Source organism: Agelaius tricolor, unplaced genomic scaffold (assembly GCF_023055355.1).
Source record: "Agelaius tricolor isolate 1412-34295 unplaced genomic scaffold, bAgeTri1.0.p SCAF_7, whole genome shotgun sequence".
Classification (NCBI taxonomy): Eukaryota; Metazoa; Chordata; class Aves; order Passeriformes; family Icteridae; genus Agelaius; species Agelaius tricolor.
Genome location: NW_027269267.1, coordinates 36,835,501 through 36,862,267, shown reverse-complemented (window position 1 = coordinate 36,862,267; position 26,767 = coordinate 36,835,501). Strand labels below are relative to the sequence as shown.

Genomic DNA, 26,767 nt, shown 5'->3' with positions numbered 1-26,767 from the left:
ACAGTTGGAAGACCTAGGGAAGAGTTTTGCATGGTTTTCAGAAAAAGCAATTTCCGAGTGTCTTGCTAAATTAAGCAACAAGCTCATCAGACAGAAGCACAGGACTGAGAGGTAATGCTGTTAACTCACCTCACTTCTGCCCACTGACCTTCCACATTTCCACTGTCCAGCCCACTGAGCTTGTCAGCTGCTTTGGGCAGAGACCATACCCAGTCCGCACTGGTGCAACCTCAGTGGTTCTTCCATCACAGTTTTTTTAAAATCTATTTGCAATACTTTTCAGCAATTAAAGCTAAAATCTTGGTGATGTGATCTGAGAGATCTCAGACTGGAGAAAACTGGTAAAACCAAGCTGGCATGTATTACTGTGTTTTGTAGCTCCAAGTGCATTTTCAGCTCTTGGATGGCACCGAGAGGTGTTTTGAGATGTCAGACATGTCCTGACTTAGCTCAGCCCATAACTTCTGCCTTCAGCCACATATTTGCAATGACAACAGACTAAAGACAGGCTTCTGAGAAATGCCTTTTATTGTATGACAGCAGTTGTCACGTGAACGTCCACAACAGAAACCATTCCATAGTAATGCCAAAATCAAATTATTACAACAAATGCAAGAACCAAACCAAAACAAAACCAGAGTTAAAATGATGAAAAAGCAGCGTGCTGTTACACAGTGTAAAACATACACAGAAAGCCACATCTTCTGCAAAACTGTCAGGCTCATCACCATCACAAGGAAGAAGTGATTTCAATTCTTTCTTCCCCCCTCCAAAAAAAAAAAAAAAGAGGCAAATTTTGAATATTTTGAGATATTTCAAAGGGTCAGCTAAACAACAAAAAAAGAGCAGCATTTCTGATGATTTTTTTTGCAATCTTATTTCACATGTGTATTGGGAAGGCTAAAAAAACCCATCAACATCACTTAAGCAAACAGCATTATTGAGGCTGGCCAGAAAGTTCTCCCTCTTCCAAAGGGCAGTACAAATGGTATCACAGAAGATTATGCCCATCTGGCACATGGTGCAGTTTACTGAAGAGAATTTTTGTCCTTAAAACAAGCAAATAAGTAAAACATGAAATAGTCTATCCTGGCAAACTGTGGCTTTGGAAATGCCAACATGCTCTGTTGGCTCACAGTGGTCTTTGGAGAAGGGGTGGAGCAAAGACACACCAAAACAAATGTATGAAAAACAATTCTCTGGATCAAAAATGGAGGCTGTTCCTAGATTTTTACACCTAAGAAACAAGAGTTTTGTAACTGATGATTTTTAGAATAACTGTATAAAATTATATTTATTAGAAATAAGACTCTGGAATACTTTAAGGCACCTCATGGCGAAGAAATATTTCAAAGGCTTGAATAACTCAGGAGACCGAGTTCTTTTTCCAAGATCCCCAGTAAGGTATGCAACTTAGAGTAACCTGCTTTGCTATTTTCAAATAAAGCACAACATTTTTCAAAATGGAAGCTTAAAACTATTAAACTATTTAAATTTTTCTTTGTAAGGAAACATAAAACACCTTGTTGGAAAGATAATGTATTCATTTAACAGACCAAGACTTTCATCACATGAAGGCCTTTTTCTTTCCCTGATTTGAGTTCTGCCATTCAGGTCCACTGCACCTTTTTTACACAATTAAAATGAAATGGGTCAGTCGGTCCTAATCAACATCTGAACAAAACAGCTATCAACAATACCAGCAAAACCAGTTTCCTGAATAAAATATTTCTGCTGCTTTAAACCAAAAAGATGAAATAATGCCAATGACAGACATGAATGACTTGCTATCAGTTTTTCTACTCAGCAATTTATGGGTTTCAAGTGTGATTTTGGAAGAAATTTGTTTTGTCTTATATTGATATTTGATACCTACAGCAAGTAGTGTCCTGCCAAAACACATAGAGAAGCAGAATCAGCATTTTCAGAGATACCTAACATTTTTGTGCACATTCAAAAAGCTACAGGATAAAATTAATTCTAGCTTATAGACTGATAGCCACATCAGTCAGGGTCTCATACGAGTGAGTCTGCAGCAGCCAGCGTTTTGGAGTTCTGCTCTGAAATATAACTTACCATAGATTCATTTCAGAGCTGAAATGAACTAAAACTGTAATTATACCCTTGGTTTACGTGTGCAGATCTCCTTGGGTCTGATAAAAAAATATAAGGTATGTATGGCCAGGAGAACTTACTATTCTCTTAGAGTATTTAAAAGACTCTGTATTATACATCACATTTCTTCTTCTATAAGAACTAAGTGTTTAACAATAATAAGAATTCCATATTGTAAAACACAGACTCTGAATATATTCACACTTCTCAAAAAAAGAAGATAAACAAAGGAGTTCAAACTCCCAACTCGATGAAGTGCGCTACCTTCCTGATCAGCTCACCATAGCTGTGTTTTGCACCACTCAAATGAGGTTTTCCATGGCAAAGCTTGAGCAGAGCTTGGACATGGATCCACGGATCCTTGTCAAAAAGGCAGTTGTGGACAAGGCCATGAGGTTGAACTTTCTTTACACTACACAATCCCCTAGAATTATCTAACATGACTTTACACATTTAAACTTTACAACTTCACATACCTGTGCAATGCAACCACTACTCTCAATGAGCTGCAGAACAGCCCTATCCTTATTTCAGACAACTTTAATGAAAAAGAAAACAGCCAGAGAACACACAGGATGATAACTGTGTGCTAGGACACTGTGTAAGTGGACTGCAGCAGCTCAGAGAAGGGCCAAGCCATACAGAAAGTGGATGTGGCTGGTGTGTTCTCAGAAGGATCTGCCATAAGCACTGCACACATGAGCACATTTGTGCCACGTGGCTTGGTGGCTGGTAGCACAAGCCTCCTGCTGCAAATCACTGTGTGAAGTTCAGTTCCATGGAGCTCAGTGGAACTTGTTTCAGTGTAAGGTGCTACACACTGCAGGAGAAGTGTTAGGACTTAACAAAAAAGGCTAGGGGCAAAAGCATCTCATTTTGTGACTCCCCCCTAATGATTTTTAAGCATGTTGAGAGGATGTTACCAGCACACACAGATACCTGATGTTTGCTCCACAAGCTCCAAAAGCCCCTATCCCTCAGAAAGCTGGCTGGTGGCACTGCAGACACAATCAATCCCCTGTCTCATGGGATCTCACAGCAGGACAGCAAGCCCCAGTGCAGGAAGGATGCTGTAACAGGGGAACAGGGACTCTGCCTCTCACCATCGGGCTGGCTCCGAGCAGGAAGATGTCCAAGATGAGTGGTTGTGCTGAGGCACACGCTTTGGCCTCAATTTACTCCTCAGTAAGAAGTAACTTTGTATCTGACTAAATTGCATTCTAGTAGAACTGCTTGAAATGAGAAACACTGGTGTTTGCCTTACTTTTGGATCACTGGATGAACACAGGGTAAATAACACTTGTTCGGCATTACAAAGGTAATAGCAAGCATCTTCAGTATTTTTAAAAAAGCACAGTATTTTCCATTTCCTGAAGAAATCTGTTGCCTTTTAGTCTCTCCTGTGGCCTTTAAACAGCAAGATGAATAGATGTACTTTCTATTGGACCTCAAAGAATAGCTCAAATTTTTTCAGATTTGAAAAGACCTAAAGCAGCACAGCACTTGCTTGGTTTATTTTTCAAGCATGGGAATAGTGCCTTTGTGTTGAAGTGCTTTGCCAAATCAGGACATAACTTATGAATATTGAACCCCTCTCTCACTGCATTCCTCTCTATCAGCAACTGCCATTTGAAACTACAGGTTGTATTTTCCTACTTATTCTGGCAGGATGGTAACTTCATACAGCTGAAGTTCAACAGAACCCCTGATGCAAAACTAAAGTTACATATTTTAACATATATCTAATGAATTTGTTGTGTACCCTGCAGTTACAGCTTTGGCTTGAAGGCACAAATATTAAGGCACAATAAATGCAAATAATGTATACATTTCAATGTGTTGTGTTGAAGATAACTTTGTACTCCACAGTATTTAGGTATAATGACATGTCATTCAAACAGTTCCTCAAGTTATTTTAATACCTTTTTTTCTTTGATAACCTGGGTAAAAAGAGGAATGTATGTTAAATTATTTAAATATTTCTTCAGTGCAAATGTGGCAATTTTCTTCTGAAGTAGAGAAGATTGAGACTGATTTTTCAGCATTTGGATTTTAGCAAAATAAAACTAATATTTACATTCATCTTGAACAGCATTATTTGAACTGTTTTATTAAAAAAAGTATATAGTACTCTTCTATCAAAATGAAAAAGTGTTTTTGGCTTCTTCAAGTTTTTTTCCTACCAGCCTGCATAGGTACTTGTCACAGGTAGAAAGACAGTTCCTCTAGACAAGTGAGTTGCACACTACCAAATCTGCTGTTCAGACAGAGCTGTCATGCTAAAGAGACACTGAAAAAAATTTGGTTTTGCTTGCTCTCAAAATATTTCTAAAGGAAAAAAGAAGGACACGTTCCAATTATTTTACTAAGCTCCAAATATGCACACTAGACCTGTTAGGTGTCCTGCACCTGTTTAAATAAAAGAGATCTCTACCACATAACTTTCAAATAAAAACTGAATCTGCCTAATTTCCTTAGCAATACAAACATAATTAGCTGGAAAGAAAAACATATTGCACTGAAATGAAAGAAACAGGGACAATATAAATTTTCTTCTCAGTATTAAATAGGAAGGATGTCCAGTGCAAAGAATTGCCCCCCTCCCTTTCCTCTCCCGTTGACGCCAAGTTTCGATGATCTCAGGTTTACATTCTGCAGAGAACAGTTAAGGCAATGAGGAATCACAGTGCAGTTTCAGTTATGCATAATCCTGAGGAAGGATCCAAGGAGGAGTCTGTGGCAAGCTGACCATTCTGAACAACTTCTGGGTAATTCTTACTGAAGTATACCTAGGAAAAATATTAGATTCCATGAGTAATTACGTACCAAAGTCCATTTAGCTTCAAACAATATTTCTGGAGATAAATATAGTAGAGATAAATATATATCCTTAAGGAATCACAACAGGAACTTCAGGTTAGGGGCATTCAGTTAATGTATGTCACTGAAAAATTAGTAAAATTACTATATGAACTTGCACTGAAACAAAATGTGCGAGAAATCTCACACAACCTGTCGATCCCTCAAATTTTGTTAATTCAGATGAATAGATATGTTTTATCACTTTACATTAAACTGATAAGTAAAATCATTTCACTAGTTCAAAACATGGAGATAAATTAAAAACAGGATGACAAAGGAGCTGTGAAATCTTGCGTCTGCACAAGGGTTTCTCATTTTCACACATAAAATGAACACAATGGATTTGGATGTTAAAATCAGGTTGTAATCCCTATATTTTACAAACTGTGATTGACAACCATTCAAACTTTGAAGTATATGTATGAAATATCCCAGCCTTTAATTTGTGCTGCAGAGCAGTTATAGGGCCTATAGAAATGTGATCTCTGGATAGTGAACCACAATAATGAAAGAAGAAGCAAAAGCTTTAACAATGACTCAACCAAGCAACTTCTCTAAAACGTAAGATGATACCAAATAATAGGACAGTTCTTTGCCAAGCCTTTGAGTTCCTGAATTCTACCAATTTCTAGCTCAACTAGAAGAGATACAGGTTTCCTGATAAATGTATAATCAGAACATAAAGGAAATGAAATGCTGTCAAGTTTCACTGTTCCACAATCATCAGTTTTTAGCAGCTGTATCATATCTCTGTTCCTTGACAGATGCGCATAACAAAATGAAATAATGTCAAGACTTGTGTGCTCTTATCTAAAAATGTGTTGGGTGAAAAAGGACTTCAAATGCAATTTTTTTTTTCAAAGAAGAATGTGAAAAGTTTTGTTTGAGTCTTTAAAAACAGAAAATACACTATCTTTCTGAAGCTGACACGTGTCACGAGTTAGGTCTCATAGTCAGACTGCTTTGAGTACAGCTTATGAAACATTTCTGCAGTTTATATTTAAGAGTCTTGTCAACAAAGTTCAGTTTGTTTGATAATAACATCCTTTTCACATAAATGAATATACTTATAAGACACATGGGATAAAAAAGAAATAGTCATTCTACAAAAATGTCCCTGTCATCTTTTGTGCACTTACTAATGCAGGGTATATGCATTTTTACAAGTTTCAAAGAATATTAAAGTCTGATTTGAATCAACAGAAGAATTGGGAGTCCTGTTAAGAGACATTCCTCAGTAACCAGCCACAATCGGATGCAACAGAGGGAAGTTAATGAGGCTGCTGACTGCACACAGGCTGCAGACGGCAGCCTCGGTATTCTCACCCCGTTCCTGCTTTAAAACACAAAACTTTGGCATACTTTTAATGCAGCTTTTGAATGTGATTTTTTTAATGGAAAGCTAACAGAAAACCTTGGCACATTACTAGAAATGTAATGAAATGGCAGCTGCCTTTCAACTGTCTCATTGCAATTCTTCCCCTGAGCCCAATCCCTCAAGATATTAAATGCCCAAGTCTTTATACAAGTTTCTTCCAGAGCCAACAGAGCTACAACCTTTTTAAAAGTAATCACTGAGGTGAGATAACACCTAGTATTTTAATATTTACACATCTGTCATAGCTTTAAAGTAAAATAAAACAACTCTTATTTCTCCCTCAAAGTACTGAAACCTGACTGACAGAAACCCATCCCTATCCTGATGCCACCAAAGCTTGCAGAAAAGCCTCTCTCAACACTGCCAAGAGCAGGGAGAACACACCAACTTCTGTTTATCTGAATAATTGAGCACTTTTATTTTTTTCCTTTTTTCACTGCTTGACGATTATTTCTCTTTCCCACAGGATTTTCTCCTAGCAGCTTCTTGTAAACTGAGGAAAGATAAAAACAATCTCACGATGTCAAGCATAACTCAGTTGCCATCAGGCTCATAGGCTGTTTAATGCACACTCAGCAGTATCCAATTTGGGTTGTGCCTGTGTTGTTCTCTTTGACATTTGCACAAAAAATGGGGATACCAAGTGAGCCATACAATAGCAACTGGATCAATCTGGAAACCTGAGCTAAGATTCCAGCAATAGCTCAGTCTTGCAATGCTTCACTAAGAGGCCCATGAGAATTTTTTTTAAAATTATGTTTCTTAAATATGTCCAACTTAGTCTTCCCAATTTAAGATGTGTACTACCTCTTAATTTGCACTTAAAGGATATATGCAAAAGCAGTACTTTTCCAGAAAATGCATTTGAAGTTTCAGGTTACTGAAAGATCATCTTGGTACAAGTTTGTATTGTACAGGTCCAAACTGAAATGAATCAAGATTCAGGTCCAAAATCCAATAAATCAAATAATCATTGCCAAAGCATAGCCACATTCCAAACCATTTTCCTTAGCAACCCACTGCAATGCTTTTTGAAAAGTATGTATGTATGTCATATTACCATTTCTTTTTATGTGCAGCATGCTGTTTTCCAAAAACAGAAAGAAAGCTGTTCTTCATAAAAACAAAAAAAAAAATGTTCTTAGTAACCACAGTAGGAATGTGGGAAACCAACAGCAATACATGCAGCAGACTCAGTAGTGTAAAAAGAAAAGCCATTGGAATCAGCTCTTCTGACTAAGCGACTTCTCTGCAAGTATGCATGAAGCACAAGGGACAGCAATAACAAAACCCCTGAATTGTCCAAGTCCTTCAAACAGAAGGAGCTGTAACTCTGCTTCTGGGTAGCTGCTGACTGGAGATACAGTCTCTTGATTCCCATATTTTTGGTCCGAGTGTGGATAAGCACCATGCTTTGCATTCTTGGCAGATGCTAAAGCTTGTATCTGCCTTCTAGCCTGGGAGTTAGCAAACTTTTTCATCAAACCACATTTCAGCAGAGACTGGTTCCTGGATCTCTTCCCTTCCTGTACAAAATCACATAACATTGATGTGGTAACTGCAGATGACTATATGGGCAAGTAACATCAGGCAATTATTTTTATATATTTTGAATCATCTTTGAATGCAATTGTGCAATTGGGGAGGGCTCCAGGGAAGGAAGGAATGACAGCATGACATACCTAAATTTCTACAGATGACAGCTGGACAGCCTCACCTCTTGTCTTTCCAAGGAATAAGCCTTAGAAAGCTGGCCTTCACTTTACAGACAAACAATGGTCACATGAATTTGAAGCTACCCTTTTAAATATCATTTATATAACCTCCAGATTGTCATGCTCATACCACAGAAAACATGGCTAACCCATTCCTTTCTAATAAGAAAATAAATGAAGCTACACTGCAGCAATGGAAGAGGACAGCAGAACTTGTAACACAGCTTAGTTCAAGACAAAACTCTTTCCTCAGTTTTGCAATTTGTACCACACAAGAATTTATGGTGTATGCTCCTAGCTACAGTGCTTTACTTGAAAAACCCTTTAAAAAATAAAATCTGAGAATATGAACAGACACAGAAATCTCTTCCCTGATCTTCAAAAAGTCCAGTAAAAGAGCATCCAGACGTGAGCACACAGCCTCCATGACTGCACTACTTTTCTTTTTTTTTTTTTTCAACTTGCTGGAAATGCATCTATTTTTTTACTGGAAAATAGTCAAACACCTGCCATTTTGTTTCCTGTCTGTGTGTTGTTCCCTGTCTACTGGTCTTTTGTTTCCCCAGGTAACAGTTTAGACTTTGTGTTCCTCTAGCTCTGCTCCACACATCCAGCAACTTGAGGAAAGGAAAGCATAAAGGCTAAAGAGCTTTGCCTCTCTCCTGTAAAAGGCTCTCTTAGGTTACCAGTGCCTTACTCACATGCTGAAATCACAGTTACATGGGTTCCAAGCAAGCTGCTGCCAAACTGAGCACTGCCAGTCTCAGCTGGAGCAATGCTGAAACTTTGTTGGCACTGAGGGAATTAAGTCTTGCCCTGGACGTCCTGTGTGATTAATTATGAAGAAAAAAGAAAGCAAGCCAAAGCTAGTCAAAGAGATCCTCAATCACAGGTCATTCTTTTATCTTCTTATCTCTGCTTCAGCTTTCCATCTGAGAATTGGAGATGATATAGGCTCACCTCACAGGCATATTGTGAAAACGAATCCATTGATGTCTCTTAAAACACTGATTGCCAGAGGAATGCTCACAATTACATTAATAATTCTGTACTCTGAGTAGGATTTGAACAGTTCACAATCAGGCACAGAGCCTTGCAGGGAACAAGGAGGTGACAAAACATTCAACAGCTGTTTCTTAGCTGAGCCCTGCTCATTTTTGGTGCAGAACAGAGAGCCAGGGTACGAAGTAAGGGAAGGCACAACAGAAAGAATGTGATCAAACCCTCAGGGACCAGCGCATGGTCACAGGCACTGAGCCCCAACTAAAATCTGATGGACCCTTTAAAAAATAGAGACATAACATATAAATGTTTGATTCTGCAGCCCTAATGTGCTTTTCACAGCGAGTTAAGATCAATGCCCAGCACAAGTGAGTATGTCCTATATTATTTACACTTACTGTTTTGTGTACACACAAAAGGATGCAAGAAATCCAGTCTTTCAACTTGGGGTATATAAATACATGTATCATTTGGAAGTCTGTGTATATCCCACTGAAAATTATGGCTTTGCCTTGCAAAACTGACAGATCCTTTAGTGCAAGGCTTACTGCAACACTGAATATGCTAACTTGAGATAAACAAACGGCAGAGACAAACTTAATTATCTCTTCTTCTAAAATTACCCGTTTTGCTGTTTCAATCAGAGCAGCCGCTTCAGTCTTGCCCACTTGTTGCACCATTTTGTAAAACAAGCTGTCTTGTTCTTGCAGCAAAATGTAAGGCTCACCGTATTCTTTCAGTCTTCCCGCATCTAAAACCTGTTAAATCAGCAGAAACCAATGTATTAACATAAAAAAATTAGAAACTAAATGTTAGAGACTAGAAACCAAATGTAGGCAACTACAGGCAAGGGGGAAATGTATGCATTTTTAGTGCTAAGATGAATTTTGTACCCTGAAAATGAATTCTGTCTTCTTCAAACCAGTATAGCACTTTCTCAGTTTACAGACTTGTTGTACGATTTTAGAGTGCCCTACAGCCATTCCACCTATACGAATCCAACATGAAGTTATGCAGAATATGGAAATACAATGTTTGTGCAGCCAACAAAGCAGATTATAAGATTCATTGTGTAAGAAGGAAACAAAGAGGTCCAAAATGGGCTCTGAAGTAAACAGCTGTGGGTAAAAACCACACAATAACCACCAAGACGGTAAAGGGAGAATAAGTAGGTCTTTTGAATTAGAGGTGAAGGTGTAATTCAAGAAAATTAGGGTGTTGATGAAAGATAAACAATTTCTTGCATCAGTTTTTGCCAACTATGGATTAGAAAGATATTTAAACCTGACCCTATTCTTTCCACGTAAAGAAAAGATCAGATGCCACCATGGATACATGTACCCAAAAAGAGAGGAAGGAAGAAAGAAAGAACAACAGAGAAATTAAATAAGCATGAAGTCAATAATCCACAGAGAATATACACAGTCAAAAATATAGGAAAATATTAAGAATATGCTGATTGAACCTCTATGAAACTGTTCTCAGACTAGTGACTTCATTTAAGGACTGCATGGCAGCAAACATTGAACTTACATTTTAAAAAGCCTTTACAGGATTAATTCAAGGAAATTTTAAACTAGCATATATATTTTGATGTAAGACACCAAATTAATTGAAACAGTCATTAAAACGAAAGAAGACACACAGAGCACAGGTAGAATTCGTTCTCCACAGTTTTAGCAATCACAAATCTGATAAAATTTTTAATGCTCCAGAAGAAAACTAGAGGAAAAATGGTTTATGTGGATTTCCAGAAAGATACCTGGTGTAACTAAATAACCATGCTACAAAGAACAAAGCTTTTCAAAAACCTGGACAGAAAACAAGATATTTGAATTAAACAGTGCAGCTTTCTTTGTAGAAAGCTGAACAGGTAGGAACTGGTGGGAAGCATATTGTTCTGGCATAGGTGGTAGCTACTTATGTTAATCATCAGAAAAAGGAGGTGTCAGAGAAGTGACAAACCTGCAAGTGACACAAAAATGTGCAGATAAGAATAGACCAGGGGTTCAGATACACCTAACTAACCTAAGAGAATGAGAAACACAATAGCAGGGAAAAGCCAATATTGACAAATGCAATGCACTCAAATACTTAACTGGCTTATAAATTAATGGTATTGACTCAAGAAAGAGATTTGGGTTTTAGTCTGCAAGTTCAGTACTTTACGCCATGAGTAGGAGTAATGGAGTTTTAAAAAAAAGGGAAAGAATTCATGTGAGAAAACAATTCAGAAAATATTTTTGCTCTTATATAAATAAAAAAACTGAATGCACAGGCGTGCTATTGACAAAGATATTGCCACAACAAAAGGACTTCAAGGACTCATAACTCAAGCCATAATTGTCGTGTACATACTTGTGAGAAAAAAAAAGAAAGATCTAAAGAAATGGAGCTGTTGATTTCAGAAAAGAAATTAATAAAGGGTATTGTGAGGACAACTTCCAAAGTAACAAAAATAGCGTGCAAAGTTCTGTTTGAAAGAAGAACCTCCAACAAGCCAGCAGATAAATTCAGAGTCCTTTGAGGAAACTTTCAAACGTGTCCTTTGCCTGTGCAGCTCCAGAGAAGCAAACATCCTCATGGCCAACGGCCTGGCAGATCTCCAAGCAGCCTGGACCCCAGTAAATGACAAAGCCCACAGGGAAGGGGCACAGCTGAGCTGACTCCTTTGCCTGCACTAGTGTGCAAATCCTGCAGTGCCAAGATCGCGGTCAACTTGTTTGACACCAGAGACCCAGCACCAAGGAAAAGGGACCCACTCCTTCCCTTCCCTTCCGGTTCAATTAAGTGCATGGCATTTGAATGGAAAATAACTCAGACAACAAACAGCTGCATAATTACATCTAATTTTCTAAACTGTATGCACAGAAACCTACAAGAATATATTTGCTATTTTCAAAAGCTCTTAACTTAGAGAACTCAGCCAATATTATGAATTTCCTCTGCAAGTTATTTCCAGTATGGTTTGGAATTGCAGCTGAAGAAAGTGCTCATAGAAAAATCTTAAATACTAGTAATATTGCACAGCACAACATACAGTCATTTAATACATGGAGTATTTCACCTACTATAATTGCACACATGCTGACTTTTCAGTGTACTTAATCCTATCCAATTTACCCTGAACATTTAATGATTAATTATAAACATAATTTTTATCACAACCATTTTTAAGCCACTCTATGTCACAGTTAAGGACAGCTTCCTTAAAAATGGAATAAATTATCATATCCAATTCAACATTTAAATTAGGGTGCCACAGCATAGAGTATCTCTGTCGCCTTTAAGTAAAGCTTTTCTCAGCACAGCACTAGAATATGCAATCACTTCTTAAGAAAGGAAACAAAAATCATCTTCATTAAACGTGTCTCTTACTAGTAAAGAACTGCAATAGACAAGTAGAGGGTTTTAAAACTAATATTACTGCAGTATTGCAATTTTAATATTCATTTTGCAAATACCTGAAACAACCACAAGCATAGACAATCCTTCCCCTCCAGAAAACCGGGGGAAAGGAAAAAAATTATTCTTCCTTGCCAAGTTTTAAACAGTCAAGTCCAGAAGATGAACAGATAGAGTGAGCAATTTCTGTCCAGAGAAACTCCATTCACATTTTAAACAAATCATTAACCAACTCATAGCCTTTCTTTGGGAATGAAACCCAAACTTTGCGTTATAAAGATAGACAGAACAGCCATAGAAAAATAAGCTGTGTTACTTTTTAAAAAAAATCTGAAATGAAAAATGAAGAATGAAACCGAACAGACAATATCATTCCTACAAGTCAGGAACACTATAAACCCCATTCACCACGGAAAACCACTTTCTACTAAGTGCTGTCATCCATGAGACAATGGAGAAAATTTAAGCTGGTTTACTTCATAGTTATACATATATATATTTATATATTTATTAAAAAGCACTTAGACAAAGAGATAGGTACTCTTCTTTGAAGAAATGTGTGCTGATAAGATTTACATAAATAAATAGGTACTTTGGCTAAGGCTTTGCATACTCTTACTCACTGACTCCAAGCCAAATTAAAATCATTAGGACTTCAAAAAGCCAGCTAATCATTCAGGAAAGGTGGAATCTGGTGTTTACCAGCCACATATTTTCCAATCAACTTGCAATGCTTATCACTGCACAATACAAGAGAATCGAACCCAGATGCGTCCCAAGGCAGTTGTACCAGTGGAACTCGATACAGGAGAGCCAGAGAAGCTTGCAGCTGGCGAAATCAGATCGCTGGGAGATTGTGGAGGACACACACAGGAGCACTTGACTCTGAATCAGACTTGAATTTCATCACAGACTGCAGCGCAGATATTGAGAGAGGGGTTTTGTGCAAATCACTCAACTTTTCAGCTCCTCACCATGAATCTTTGTAAAATACACGAAATAAAGACTTGATCATTCAGTGGGAGCTAACTGCCTGTGAAATACTTAGACAGCCCAGACTGAAATAAAAACAAACACAAAAGAGTTATATAAACCCAAAGTGGGTACATGTAAACCAGGGCCAGATTCTCCACCCTTTTGCACGGCAGCTTCTTTTACCTTTCCTGCACTGTTCTTGCCTTTGTAGTACCACCTTTATGGCTTCAACAGGATTTTCTCATATGAAAGAGTAATTCCAACTGTACAAAATTTACAAAATTGGCTGCTGGCAATCATACAAAAGAAAACATGCAACAAAAATTGCTGTTCAATGGAATTTGCTCACCTCCCTGAGAACGGTGAAAACATCTTCACTTATAGCTATCCAAATTAGCATTACTCAAGCAGCAATACAGAGACATTTTAAGTTCAAACAGGGCTCAAATGATGTATTACTCTTAAGTAAAATCCTCACATGCCATCTAATTCTATTTCACTCCTGTTTCATCCTGGTTAAATAGTCTGGGGCAGTGACTGCTCATCTGAGTTGTGATCTTTGCAGAACATTAAGAACCATATTGGTGGAAGACAACATAGTTTTGAACAGCACTTTGTTTGAATTTTGGGGCACAGAATAACACAGAAAGGGGATGATTAAATATGACAGGGAAGGACAGAGAAACAGAAAAGAAGTGTTTGATCTTGACCTGCAATATCAAACATGAGAAGATGATGAGCCATTTAAATGTGTTTATGTTAACTCTAACTAGCACAGGAGTATTTGCCTATGCCACAAAAATGTTGGTGAACTAAATTTGGGTAAGATTTGAGCACTACATTTTGCCTCAGCTGTAACCTACCAGGGGATCTATCCCCACTTTGCCTAGGTCCCTCCCTAAACCCCTAAGCTTTGCAGTATTTCCATCCCACATCTTTGTAATTTAATGTATTAACCAGGACAAAAAGCAGGGAAAGGAAGACAAAAAGTAAAACATAAAATGGTGAAAAATGAGTCAGGAAATTCATTTCACCATGAAAAGAGAAAAAAAACCCAATAAACAATGAGGATACTACATCAAGATAGTTGAGTTTCCAGCAGACACCTAGGCAGCAGAGCCAGGAGAACACCTTTTCTCCTTGATGATTCCTCAAATAATCCATATTGTTCTGTTGCACACGACCTTGCAGAAGCCAACACTCATTTTGTGAGTGAATTTTACAATCTTCTTTGCAGATTAATATATCTAAAAGAAGTGTCATTAGCCACAGAGAGTGAAAGAACAAGGGTCTTCTAAAATGCTGTAACAACCACCATGTACTTACAGCTATCCATAGACACAAAAAAACAAGTTCTAAATCCTGTGTTTTCTAACTTTCAGCAACAAAAGCAGACAAACCAAGAGAACAATAGTTATAAAACATTCTGAGGAAAAAAACAATCCAAGGTTGGAAGTGTTCAGCAACAGAGGAGGGGGGCATGAGAATTTATTTCAATTATTATTGAGGAATGACTAGTATTCTTATTCACGTTCATATTCACCATTAAGCTAGAGGGGAAATGGGACATTTAAGAGTTGATCATAAATGTTTTTATTTCCTATTCAAAAGGAAAATAATTCAAGGAAATTATCTCCTTGGGAATACATCTGATTTAATTTAGACTTGGAGAAGACATCACCAAACAAAAAAAATCATTATTAAAGTTCAAAACTCTGCTAGGAGTACAACTTGGAACAATGTTTTCCTCAGAGAGCATACATCAAGATGATCTTCAATAAAGTCCTGGGAAGAGGAGAATATTCAGGAGATGCTTCTGGTTACATCATATTATAAGAAATATATTCACCCAAGACAATACATAGCTTTGTGGGAAAGAGTCAACAGCCTGTACTCCAGTTGGCATTAAGTTCAGATGCAAGCATGTTCTGTCTCTTCTGTCTCATCATGGTTTGTCAAAACAGAGCAGAAACATGCACATACTTCTCTGAGGAATCATTTATAAATATCAACCTATCTAAACATGTTTGTGAACATCGAAGCACATTCAGAAGGCTGCAAATATAACTCAGAAACCATTTAAAAGGGTTTTTTTCTTTTCTTTTCTTTTGAAAGTTTCCTCTTTTTTTTTTTGGTGGTGGAGGTTTGGTTGGTTATTTTTGTTGGGTTTTTTGTTTTGATTTTTCTTAAGCCTTCAGGTTTATTCAAAGCATTCCCCATGCTCCTTCAGGGCTCCTATACAGATTATTCTACCAGTAACTCCAGACAAATTTGGTGTCAAATAATGTATTTTTCATGCATCATGTACATTAACAGAGCAGAGTAGACCTGGAAATTCACCTTCTTATAATCTGAATTATTATTTTCAGATTTTCCAAATAACTCACCTCAGCAGAGTTTAACTTTGCTGTAACAATGCCAGAATTGCCACTGGTCATTAGGATTTGACATGTACCCCCCCAGTCCTTGCTTCCCAGAAAAGGCAACTTTAGACATCTTGTTCTGTAAACAGAAAAAGTGGGTTTCTCTAAACTGAAATTATTCTTTGGCTGCAACTTAGGGTAAATTGAGCATGCAGCACTGCCTGGTAAATTGGTTCACACAGGTCCTCTTTAGGCTCTTTGTAGAGATTTAAAAAATCTACTTTCTTTTCCTCCAACTAATGGCATGCCACTGCAAGCTGGATGGAATGTTGTGGGGGAAAAATACCAATGACATATGTAATAATGAGAATTATTCTAGTGATGATCCCTCGATATGAACTCCTTCTGTGTCTCACTGAAGAACTCTGTCAAGCACACACTGCAGATGTGTATGGCAGTCAGTCTCTTGTATGGCAGAGTTTCCTCACCTGCAAACATCTGATATACCAGTGTCAGTCCAACACTTGCTTCAGAGGCTATGAAGGGGCCTCGTGCCACTGCTTACCAGAAGCTGACAAAACCACCTATGTCCTGACAAACCTCCCTCTTGGTCAACCAGTAATGACTGCTTCCACCACTGCGAAGCCGCATTTCTCAACTGGGATTGCAGAATGGCTCAAATGTGGCCCTGAAGTGATATGAGAGATACTTCAGTTTAAAAAATCCCACTCTTCAATAAGGCTTTTGAGGGTCTTAGAAAGGTAGATAAGCTACAAGGATATTATACTTTTGAAGAGGTTAAGGAATATTGTTGCAGATGACTGAGCATGTCTCCTGGTTTTATCAGTTTCTGATGACAATGAACTTGTGGCTCAACTGCCATGCACAGTTTCACCTTATCAGAAACTCTCTGCTCAGGGCACCAGCCACCAGCATGACCTGTGCTAATTTGCTTTTAAACAGTAATACAGTATTTCTGAGCAAGCAAAAAACATTCTCTAAAGATGTATTAGTATTTCTAGTACAGTCTAGATTCCATACCATTGTCTTTAAAGAAACATGATATGACCATCCTGTTCATACACTGATGGAAACACATTCACACACAAAAGCCTGACAGAATGAGAGATCAAAGTTCATCAAACATTGGCTTCAATTCCTGCAGAAATTCAAATTCAAATTCTTTGTTTGAATGTGAAGTACTGCCTCAATAATTACTTGGTTTTTTTTAGGCAAAAAAAGAATCTTGTTGGGCGGCCCTCTTGAAATGGGAGCAGCTTTTAAGAACTAAAGATGCTGATGTTTTAGAGAAGTGTGGCTTAAAACTGGCAAAGAGAATCAAGAATTCTAGTGTATTATCAAGCTCTTTGGGATTTTGACTTGATTTTAGAGGCAGATAGGCCAGGTATGACATTCACAACTGTCACAGACACTCAATTTCAGCTGACAAGACTCGCTATGATACAGGACCATGGGACATAGCTCAGTATCTCATGCAAAACCTGGCCTAAACACCAATATAGAATCTTCTCTTAAGGGTAAAGATGCATATATTACTCAGCTTTGAAAGCAACATCTTCACTGCTCATATTTGTGGAATTCAATAAATTCCAAGAAAGAAAATGGAAGGATTTTGTTTTCTCTTCTGGTTTGGTAAACATCAACCCAGTTTCAGAAGACCTGGGAGCACTGGAAACTGCCTTTGTTCAGAATCAAAACTGACCATTTCTGAAAAATCATTTGCTAAATTCGTAGCTCTTACAGAAGCTCTGGAAGTCTTGAGTTAACAAAAGAAAAGAGAAACCTAATGGTTTCCAGGCCCTCTGCTCTCCATGCAGGTCCCCTTCTATGAGTGCCCTTCATATTCTTGTCTTCACATTTCCTTACTCAAGAGACTTTGGTCCCAGAACTCAGTGGGAATCTTTCTTAGGTTGAATAAAAACAAGAATGAATTTAGTTCTAAAATTCCTTAGTCCATATTTTCAAGACAGAGGCTGAGTCAAAAAAGGAGCTTTATTAGTGTTTGTTCCTTCTGAACAATGACAGCAGGTGCACCAGTATGAATGTAGCAATTTTACTGCAGATTACTAGATTCAGACCTACAAGATACTTTAAGGTTTTTATGAAGAATTAGATGCTTAGCTGCAAAAATCTGGCATCCATTCTAGCTACTATAATCCATTAAGCTTCTTTTACATTCTTTAACTGAACAGACTTCAATAGCACAAGCATAATATCCAATAATATTTCACTACACTCCAGATACTGGGCTCATAGAAGGTCAAATCCGCTTCCACCTTTCTGTTACAGAATGAAAAAAACCACCCATTTTATACCCATCCAGTTGTCCTGCTTTGGAATTTTGAAGGAAGTCATAAAATTCTTACTTTCATAAGTTTTCACATTCTATCATCCCAGGCTCCAGGAATATTTATGGTCTCATCAACTGACCTTTCTTAGACATCCTAAGCACTTGAGGGCCAGTGTCTGACAGTGGGGCAGCTCTCCAGCAAGGAAACACTCTGACACAAACACACTGAAGACCAGAGAGTCAACACCAATGGTGGGACACAGCTTTCAAAAAGAACAGTTCTACAGCCAGGATTGCATGAATGCATGTTCTGTGTCTAGTGACTTAACATAATACCCCCTAAACAGAATGTTGAGATTTCCTGTAAAACACACTCATTTTCCAGCAGTGATATTTAAATAAGTGGAAAAGAAAGCCACCTAAAGAAGACCATAGCTTTTCTGACTAACTCAGTATTACTAATTTAAGTGTACCACCACTACTTTCCTGTGTTCTCCATATCTCCATCTGAAGCTGGGCCACTGCAGTGAAAGCTCACATGAAGGTATCAGCAGGACAGATGGGGCTTCCCCACTGCTACAAGAGCTCTGCCTCTCACTGGGCCGCAGATTCAGACTCCCTTTTGCTATCCTCTGATGACTCTTGATCTTCTGGCAATGGAAGTGCAAGGAAGAACAAAGGAAGGGCTTAACCTGGCTGCCCTGGGTACACAGAGGACACAACGTTTTTTGGGAATGAAGAGCATTGCATCCAGACCTCTTTAGACAGAGCACAGATTTCTGCACTTTCTGGAAGAATGCTGTCATCCCCATGGTAAGGAAGGGCAGTATGACCATCACCACCATATTCACTTATATGTCTATCACCACTAACTCATCTCCACTTGGAAGGATGAAGGATATTAATTTGCACTACTGGGTCAGGTATCAGAACTCCAGAGAGAGAGACAAGGGCGCAGACCTTGTCTGCTGCTCAGCATTTTCTATATAGCTGTAGGTGACGGCCTTTTCACCACACACACCACTGCCCGGATCTCCCTCTCTCTCTTTGATTCCAAGATGTTTATACTTACTCTTGGTGGACTGATTGCTCTGCTGAAGTTAGACATCTACAGCAGAGGAAACACAGTTCCTGATTTATGAGGCCCAGATGTTCCACCATGGCAAACACGACATCAGAAAAATGAGAATAACCGAATGAGGGAGGAGTAACGGAAAGACGTGGGAAGTCATTTTCTATTGACCAAAAAAACCAACTCAGGTCTGGCTGTGAAGTGCATTGTATTGTTACCCTGCATATTAGTCATTTCAGAATGTAACCACAACAGGTTTTCCCATAAATAAATCAAATCTCTTCCCATGATTCTCTCATCAAAAACTTCCTATTTGAATGACAGTTTTTAATTACTAGATCAAGTTCTGCTTGCATAAAGAGTTTCCATTTCAAAGAAGTATTGCACTGATATGAAAACTCTCTGGAGAAACATCCTTGTCATTGAAAAATGCACAAGTTTTGACTCTGTGGCTTTCCTCTGGAGAGGCCACAGCATAGTATATACAGCAAACAACTCCATCAGGTTCTTGCCAGATGCATATACTTTATTTGCTACTGAACCACTACATCCCTGGGTGAGCCTCAATTTCTGTATGCTTCTGTTCTCCCCTCTGTAAAAACAGTTTCTAAAAAGCATTTCTCAACCTGGAGAAGGAAGCAAAGAGGAGGGGGAGGAATGGGTGACAGGGATTTTATAAGATCCCCCTGGAAGTATTGGGAGTGGTGCCCACTGGCTGCCACAAGCTTCAGATGTAGTTTACATAAAAGGCCTTTGCCCTCTATGGTGAGGACAGGACAGGGAATCAGCTGTTGAGGTGGTGGGGAAGCTACAGGGAATGAGGGACCAATGAAGCAAGCCTGAGCTGAGCTTCTGCCAGCATTAGCCATTACAGAAGGGGTAACTGCAGCTTTCATCCTACCCTCCCCTTCTGCCAGGCAGCACAGTGCCTACCTGTGCCAGAGAGCTAAAATGGGTACTTCTAGCATCTGATGGGAAGAGTTACAACTTGGCTTCTCAAAGTAATGAAGGAAAAGGAATGAGAAAATGCCCTATTAGGTGCTGGAGCAGCACAGAGGGAAGAAAAAAAAGGAGCTTGAAAACCGCTGGATTATAATTTTATGGTAGTATTATTTGATGGGCTGACTTAACAAGTCTTTCCAACTTTGGTTCCAAAGATTGTATGGATACTTCCCTATCTCACCCAGGTGTTTGAAGTTTAATTAATTAATGTTTATAAAGAGCGTTACAATTTCCAGATGAAAGGTCCTATGCAAGTGCAATGTAGTATTACTCATTGAGGCGATTGGGTTAGAGAGTATCACGTTACACAATACAGCTCTTCCCTCAATGATCTCAAGCGTTTGAAGTTCTGATAAAATGTGTTTATCACCAAGACAGATATAATGGAAATACTCTTAAGGCGTGACCTGGATTATGAAAGCAGAGGTATGGTTTTGGGAATGGAACAAACGAGAATTAAAACAACTCCTGAGGCCAGATTTGTCTACAGTTGTATAAAATATATTCTGTTCTTCCTTTTCTCCCTCCCTGAGTAGGCTTTTCTTCTCTTCTAAAATAGAACCGGTTATTACGACGGGTGTGAGCAGACATGCAACAGTTCACGTTCAGTTCCTATTTCCATACTCATCCAACTTGACATTTTCTCATGACTTTCTCACAATTATTTTCTGTTCTAATTTTTTTTTAATGTCTGGATTAACCCTAAAGGCGAACAGTTTCTTTTTGGAAAGTTCTGCTTTAACCAGTAATCAAACGGAATTAAATAAAAAACTTATAGACAATGCCAAGCTGGAGGCTGCAGCCAACACACTCAAGACATGATGACCAATTTTGACCCCCCGGTACAAGAAAAAGCAAGGTAAATTTGAGCAAGCTTGAAACAGGGTTACCAGGGTGGTCAGTGAACTGGAACACCCATGAGGACAGGCTGATGGAGCAGGGTGTGTTCACCCTGGAGAACTGATGGCTCCAGGGGACCTAACAGCAACCTTCCCATATCTACAAAGAAGTTACGGAGGAGACAGAAGGCTCTTTAGTGAGATACACAGTGGGAAAACAAGAAACAATTGCCATAAAAGGAAAAAAGACTCTCACTGAAATATCAGGAGAAAAAAGATTTAACAATGAAGATAACTAAGCAGTGGAGGAGGTAGCCCAGAGACTGTGGAATCTCCATTTCTCAAAGTTTTCATGACTCAAATGGAAAAACTCCTGAGCAACCTGATGTGAAATTAGTGCTGACCCTGCTTAGACAAGGAGGTTCCTTTCAACCTGACTCAATGGGAAGGGAGGAAAGCCCTAGGTGATGTCCACTTGTTCAGGAGTGGGCTTGAACATTAGTGATTGATTTAAGAGAGCCGAAAAAGTATGCCCAAAATTTGTTGGAAAAATAAATTACTCATTATTTGTCAAAAGACAAATGTTAATATTTTGACTGCCAGGTTCTATCTTTGTTCTTCTTCCTTCACTTTCTAAAAAACTTATCACGATAGCAAACAACAGAGATTGGGATGGCTTATAAATAAGGCATTATTGCATCGAGAGGTTTCAATTAAAAGAGAAACAAAACCAGGATTTTTAATAATACCAGGTACTTTCTTTGTGCATTTCTGCCTCTTGAAAAAGAATCTGCATCAAGTTAAATTTGTGAATGACTAAAACATACCATTGACTAAGTAAATTACAGAACACACTAAAAGCTTTCTTCAGCTAAGTCTTCTCAATTTTTTTGTTATTGAAGTAAATAATTAATTTTCCATGAATGCTGACTTTATTAATAGCCCTTATTAATGAATAGTTAGTCTTCTAGAGGAATATTCTTATTCTTGGCATTTTTAACATGTTTTTCTTCCAAAATTCTGCTTTGCTCCTACTAGGAGTTACATGCCCAAGTAAACCAAGTAATTAAGTGTAAGAGAAGCACACCTGACATAACTCTGATCATTCTAAGTATGAGATGATGATTCTGATTTGCCACTAAACAGAATCAGTAACTGAATGGGGATGTCAAGAAAACAGGATTGTTACAAAGCTACATGTCAGTTTCTTCTTTTTGTTATCAGGCTTCTCACCCTCCTCCCTCCCCCACTTTACAGAAATCTGTAAGATCAAAATGGAGCAATGCAAAAAGACGAAAAATAATTAGAAGTTACTACGGACTGCCGATTCGAAGATGCATCTTGCAAATCTCTTTCTTAATAATCTAACGAGGCCAAAAGCATTGGAGATTATTAGAAAATTAGGAAACTAGAAATCTTAATAGTGACTAAACTGAAACAACATAAGGGTAAGAATAATGTATGGACACTTAAAATGCAATAGAGTAGCTATGTAGTTGGCAATTATCCTGAGTAGTTTGGGGGAAAGGGTAATTTTTATGCTTTGCTCCAACAATTTTTGGCATAAAAAGTGAATTAAACATTGCATTTTCACTGCAACTTCATGACATTAAAGGTAAGCTAGAAAAACATCTTTGTGGAGAGAGCATTCTGTGCCTAACATGTTAATCGTAGTTAATGAACCAAAACCCACAGAAATCCCTTTGGACAGCTAACAAACACACAGAGCTATTAATTACGTCATAGTTGTTTCCTCACAAATCTTTTGTTCATTTCAGTTGTAGAAAACACCAACATATCCATTAGACTTGTGGGGAGGTATTCAGTAGGGAAGAAAATATTTATTTATTATACGTTAAATGCTTGCAATTACATGACTACTTATGGCAGTTCTGCTGGTTTCTCTCTTTGTAAGTAAACTATAATCACTGAGCTCACAATCTATTCTATTCCTCAGAACACCACTCACCTCAGCAGATGGAATTGCTTAATTTTGTGTAGTTCAAGCAACCACTGTAACTCAAAGATTTTTAAATGTTTCAAGCATCCAGTTTAAAAAAAAAAAAAAGAAGGAAACAATTATGCTTCCCTTTCATAAGACAGAAGTTGAGAGGTATTTTTTAAGGTTACCACCACGAGGTGACAGTTAATTTCTGCTTGAAGTCCAGTTAAATTCGAGTTCCACCTATGAACACAGTTTGCCCTCTATGCCAGTTATTTCATTAACCAGCTGTGAAGAAGATGCTTGCAAAGGGCTCATGTTCTTATTGCAGGAAATTGTAAAACTGCAGGCTGCATATTATGTCAAGGACACAAACCAGGTGGATTTTCTGAGAGCACAGGGAACACCACTGCCTTTATGAAAATAATCAGCAAGTATTTCCTAATTTCTATGCCTGTACAACGCACCGTGGAGCAGACGAGCTGGCAGATACAGTGTAACAATTCCTCTGTTGGGAGCAAAGATGGCAGAGGTTGATGTGTTGGTAGTGCTCCATCTTCTCTGTTTGAACCTTGCTTTGGAAAGCTGACCATGTTCATTACCTCCCCAGTCTAGTCCATCACTACCTTTGCCCCAGGGCAGCTGCTGTCTCCTTACCTCCATGTCTCCTGCCCCAGAACCTCCACCAGCTCCTCCTCACACAGCCCACACCAGCTATTGTCCCTGCCTCCCCGGGCCCAATGAGACTGCATTAATACACCTGGCTGAGCCCAGCTGACTGTCCAGAACCCCACAGGTGTGACTTCACAGGCTCCCAGTACTGGCTGAGCTAATTTGCTCAGGTCTCCTGCTGCACCTCACCTGCAGTGGGTTCGTGCCTTGTGGGATGGGAAGCACAAGGCCAGAGAAAGCAAGAATTCTTTCCAGGTCATTACATCTACAGTTTCATGAGCTGTGAGTTACAGTAGCTAGGATAATAAGGTTCACTCAGATAAGCCTAACATATGACTCACACTCCTACCCACTTTTGGATCAAAATGAAGAAGGGTCAATAACATTACTTTTCAGGAAATAAAAAAAAACAACAGTGAAGCAGTTAACTGTCTTACCATAATCCTATCACTGTCAATAATGGTGTTCAAGCGGTGTGCAATGGTCAGCACTGTGCAGTGAGCAAAGGTCTCACGGATCGTCTTTTGAATGAACTCATCTGTTCTGAAACACAGCAAGAGCAATGCAGACAAAAATAAGATGTTTGCATGGATAACCGAACGGCAGGCAGGTTTTATGACTTCATCAAACATGACTGGATAGAAGGAAATATGTTTCTAAAGTTATTACAGAGCTTCTTCCTCTTGTTATACCAGATGACTTGGAGGCGTATCATGAAACATACTCCAAAATTTACCCTTTCATACCTCATGAGGAAAGGGTTTCTTGTTGTAAGTAGAGCAAAAGGCTTCATTTCAGGAGACTAATTTCTCAGACTTTGATCAGAGAAAAGGGAAAACTCTGTAGATTCAGATAGTCCTACTGATTTCTACACCAAAAACCATTGTTGCTCTCTTTCAAGATTTAGTTCATGCAAGCAGTGAAGAAAAGTTGGTCAAAGTACATATCCCTTATTGCAAATCATCTGAGGAACAAACACGAGGCAGCATAGAACTAAGGTTCTTGATTTCAAATGCAAAAGATTAATTAGAGGAGATGGTTGGTAAACTAAAATAGAACTGGAATAGCTCAAGAACTTGAATACTGAAAAAAACCCAAAACTTGGCATACCCTGTAAATCAAAAGCATTAACTGGAACACACAACCCAAAGAAAGAGATAGAAGATTTCAAGTTAAGGGTGAGCCTACGGTATGAATTCACCACCACCTAAGAAAAGGACAGCAGAAGAAATATAAGACTTGTAAAGAATGAAAAGTAAGCTAGAGCACAGACACTGAACTACAGGGCTGAAGTGAAAACTATCACAAATAAAGGTGAGAACTGTGAAAAGGAAATAAAATTACACTGATAGGTAGTTAGACACTAGAATGTGTCTATTAGCTGTGTAAATGAGCAGTAAGGCAAAAGATGGGCAATACTCATGGAACTGGAGCTTATTGAAGTAACTAACTGTACAAGAGAAGCACTGACACCACCTAACTTAGAGGACACCAGTCAGGCTTATACGTGGAGATCTCTACAGTCCCCTCTTAAGTCATTGAAAGGGAAGAGGCATGGCTGGAAGGTGAATCCAAGGACTTGGATTAGGCACCACCCAGTGATGAATGCCCTCTAGAGGCACCTGACAGCCTGCACTGCACAGGTAGCCTTGGGTCCCACCAGCCAGGCCTTGTGAATGCTCACATATTGCCCACCAGCTTTACATAAAACCCCAAAAGACAATGGAGAAAAAGGAACAGAAACCAAAATTCTCATCCAAGATAGAAGAAAGACGTAAAGAATTCAAAATATACTGGTGCTAGTTGAACCAAGGAAGCTCCAGCAAAGAAGTCAGGCACTTGAAGGCAGGGGCCTCATTTCCAGGATTTCTATTCAAACATGAATTTGTTATTCTGCATATATGATGACTGGAGAATAATAAAATGTGCAGATTAGGTTAAAAAAAGACAAAGGAGATATCTGAATAAACTAGAATATTTAGGCAGACATGTTGGCTGCAAACAGTTGCTTGCAAAGTCCTAATTCTTCAAATTTTTAGAAGTAATGGGAAAATAAAATAAAATACATAAAAATACATAAAACATGTCTTCCTCTGATTAAGTAGTATTTTTTTAGACAAAAGTAGTACTCCACACTGAATCTGTTTGCACATGATGAGTATCTGGTATCACTTTATGAAGTATGCAAAGAGAATTGTTCTGAGGCCATCATGCCAGGAGGCACCAGCAATAAGAAGTGGACAGACAACTTTGGAAGAACAGGATGACTTAAAGGAATGAGGTAACTATTATGTTTCCACAGTAGAAAGTATGAGTTCATGCTCTGAAGGACGAATATAGCATCTGCTACAAGCTAAGCTGAAGCAATCAGCATGACAAAGGAGAAGACAGATCCTTGCTGATGACAGGAAGAATCATCAGAGAGAAGGAAGACATGAACAGTTAAGTGAGAATTCCATGCAATCTAACTGCTACCTTCATCTGGTGACAGAAACATTTAAGCTCTCTCATGAGCTTAAGATAACTGTGTTCTGGACCACAGTCTGAGAGGCTTGGTCCTTCTGCTCCTACTTCCTAAAAGAAGCTCAAAAACAAAGTGGGAAGCAGGTGTTCCTCAACTCTTTTTGAGCAAAGGCCAGTAAGCAATCAGGGGAAGAGACAGGAGTAGAAGTCAGGAGAGGGGCACGCTCTTTAGTTCTGTGTTATCTCCTTAAGAAGAGGAAGTTGTTCATCATGTTCCACATCACAGCTATACCAGTCCTTTCACCCCAGTGTTAATGAATGTATACTTGTTTGCTCTCTTCTCACCAATGCCTCAATAACCTGACTACTCTTAGCTCCAAAAGGAAAAAAAAGAAGCAGGGACATCCATGAAAACACTCACAACACTCACTATGGAAGAGTCTTATAGAGACAGCAGGATGTGTTCTCTGCAATGGTTGAAATAGCAAAACAGAAAATATTTAATACTCCCTAGAATTGTGTAAAGAAAGCCTTTTTCTTTCTTTATTGTCAAGCTCAAGGTGAAGTTTTCTGCAAAGCTACTACAGAGCATGAGAATCGTAGCTGGCTCAGGAACTTTGGGAACAACTTTACAAAGGGCTTAAAATTATT

The 26,767-nt window shown here is 38.6% G+C and overlaps 1 protein-coding gene across 3 annotated transcripts in view; it reads right to left on the bottom strand.

Annotated features, from left to right (window-relative positions):
- Window positions 1-510: 510 nt before the first annotated feature.
- The window catches only part of ABCC4 (ATP binding cassette subfamily C member 4 (PEL blood group)), a 142,078-nt gene continuing 115,821 nt past the window's right edge, over window positions 511-26,767 (bottom strand). Inside the window, exons 29-31 of one of the 3 annotated variants that reach the window (XM_071430971.1) lie at window positions 24,091-24,196; window positions 9,696-9,830; window positions 511-4,904 (exon numbers count right to left, since the gene is read on the bottom strand). In XM_071430971.1, coding sequence (XP_071287072.1) covers window positions 4,797-4,904; window positions 9,696-9,830; window positions 24,091-24,196 — 349 coding nt within the window. In that variant the 3' untranslated portion in view covers window positions 511-4,796. Of the gene's footprint in view, window positions 4,905-9,695; window positions 9,831-15,839; window positions 15,955-24,090; window positions 24,197-26,767 lie in introns of those variants that run through there. The other 2 variants (XM_071430972.1, XM_071430973.1) reach the window with 2 other exon arrangements.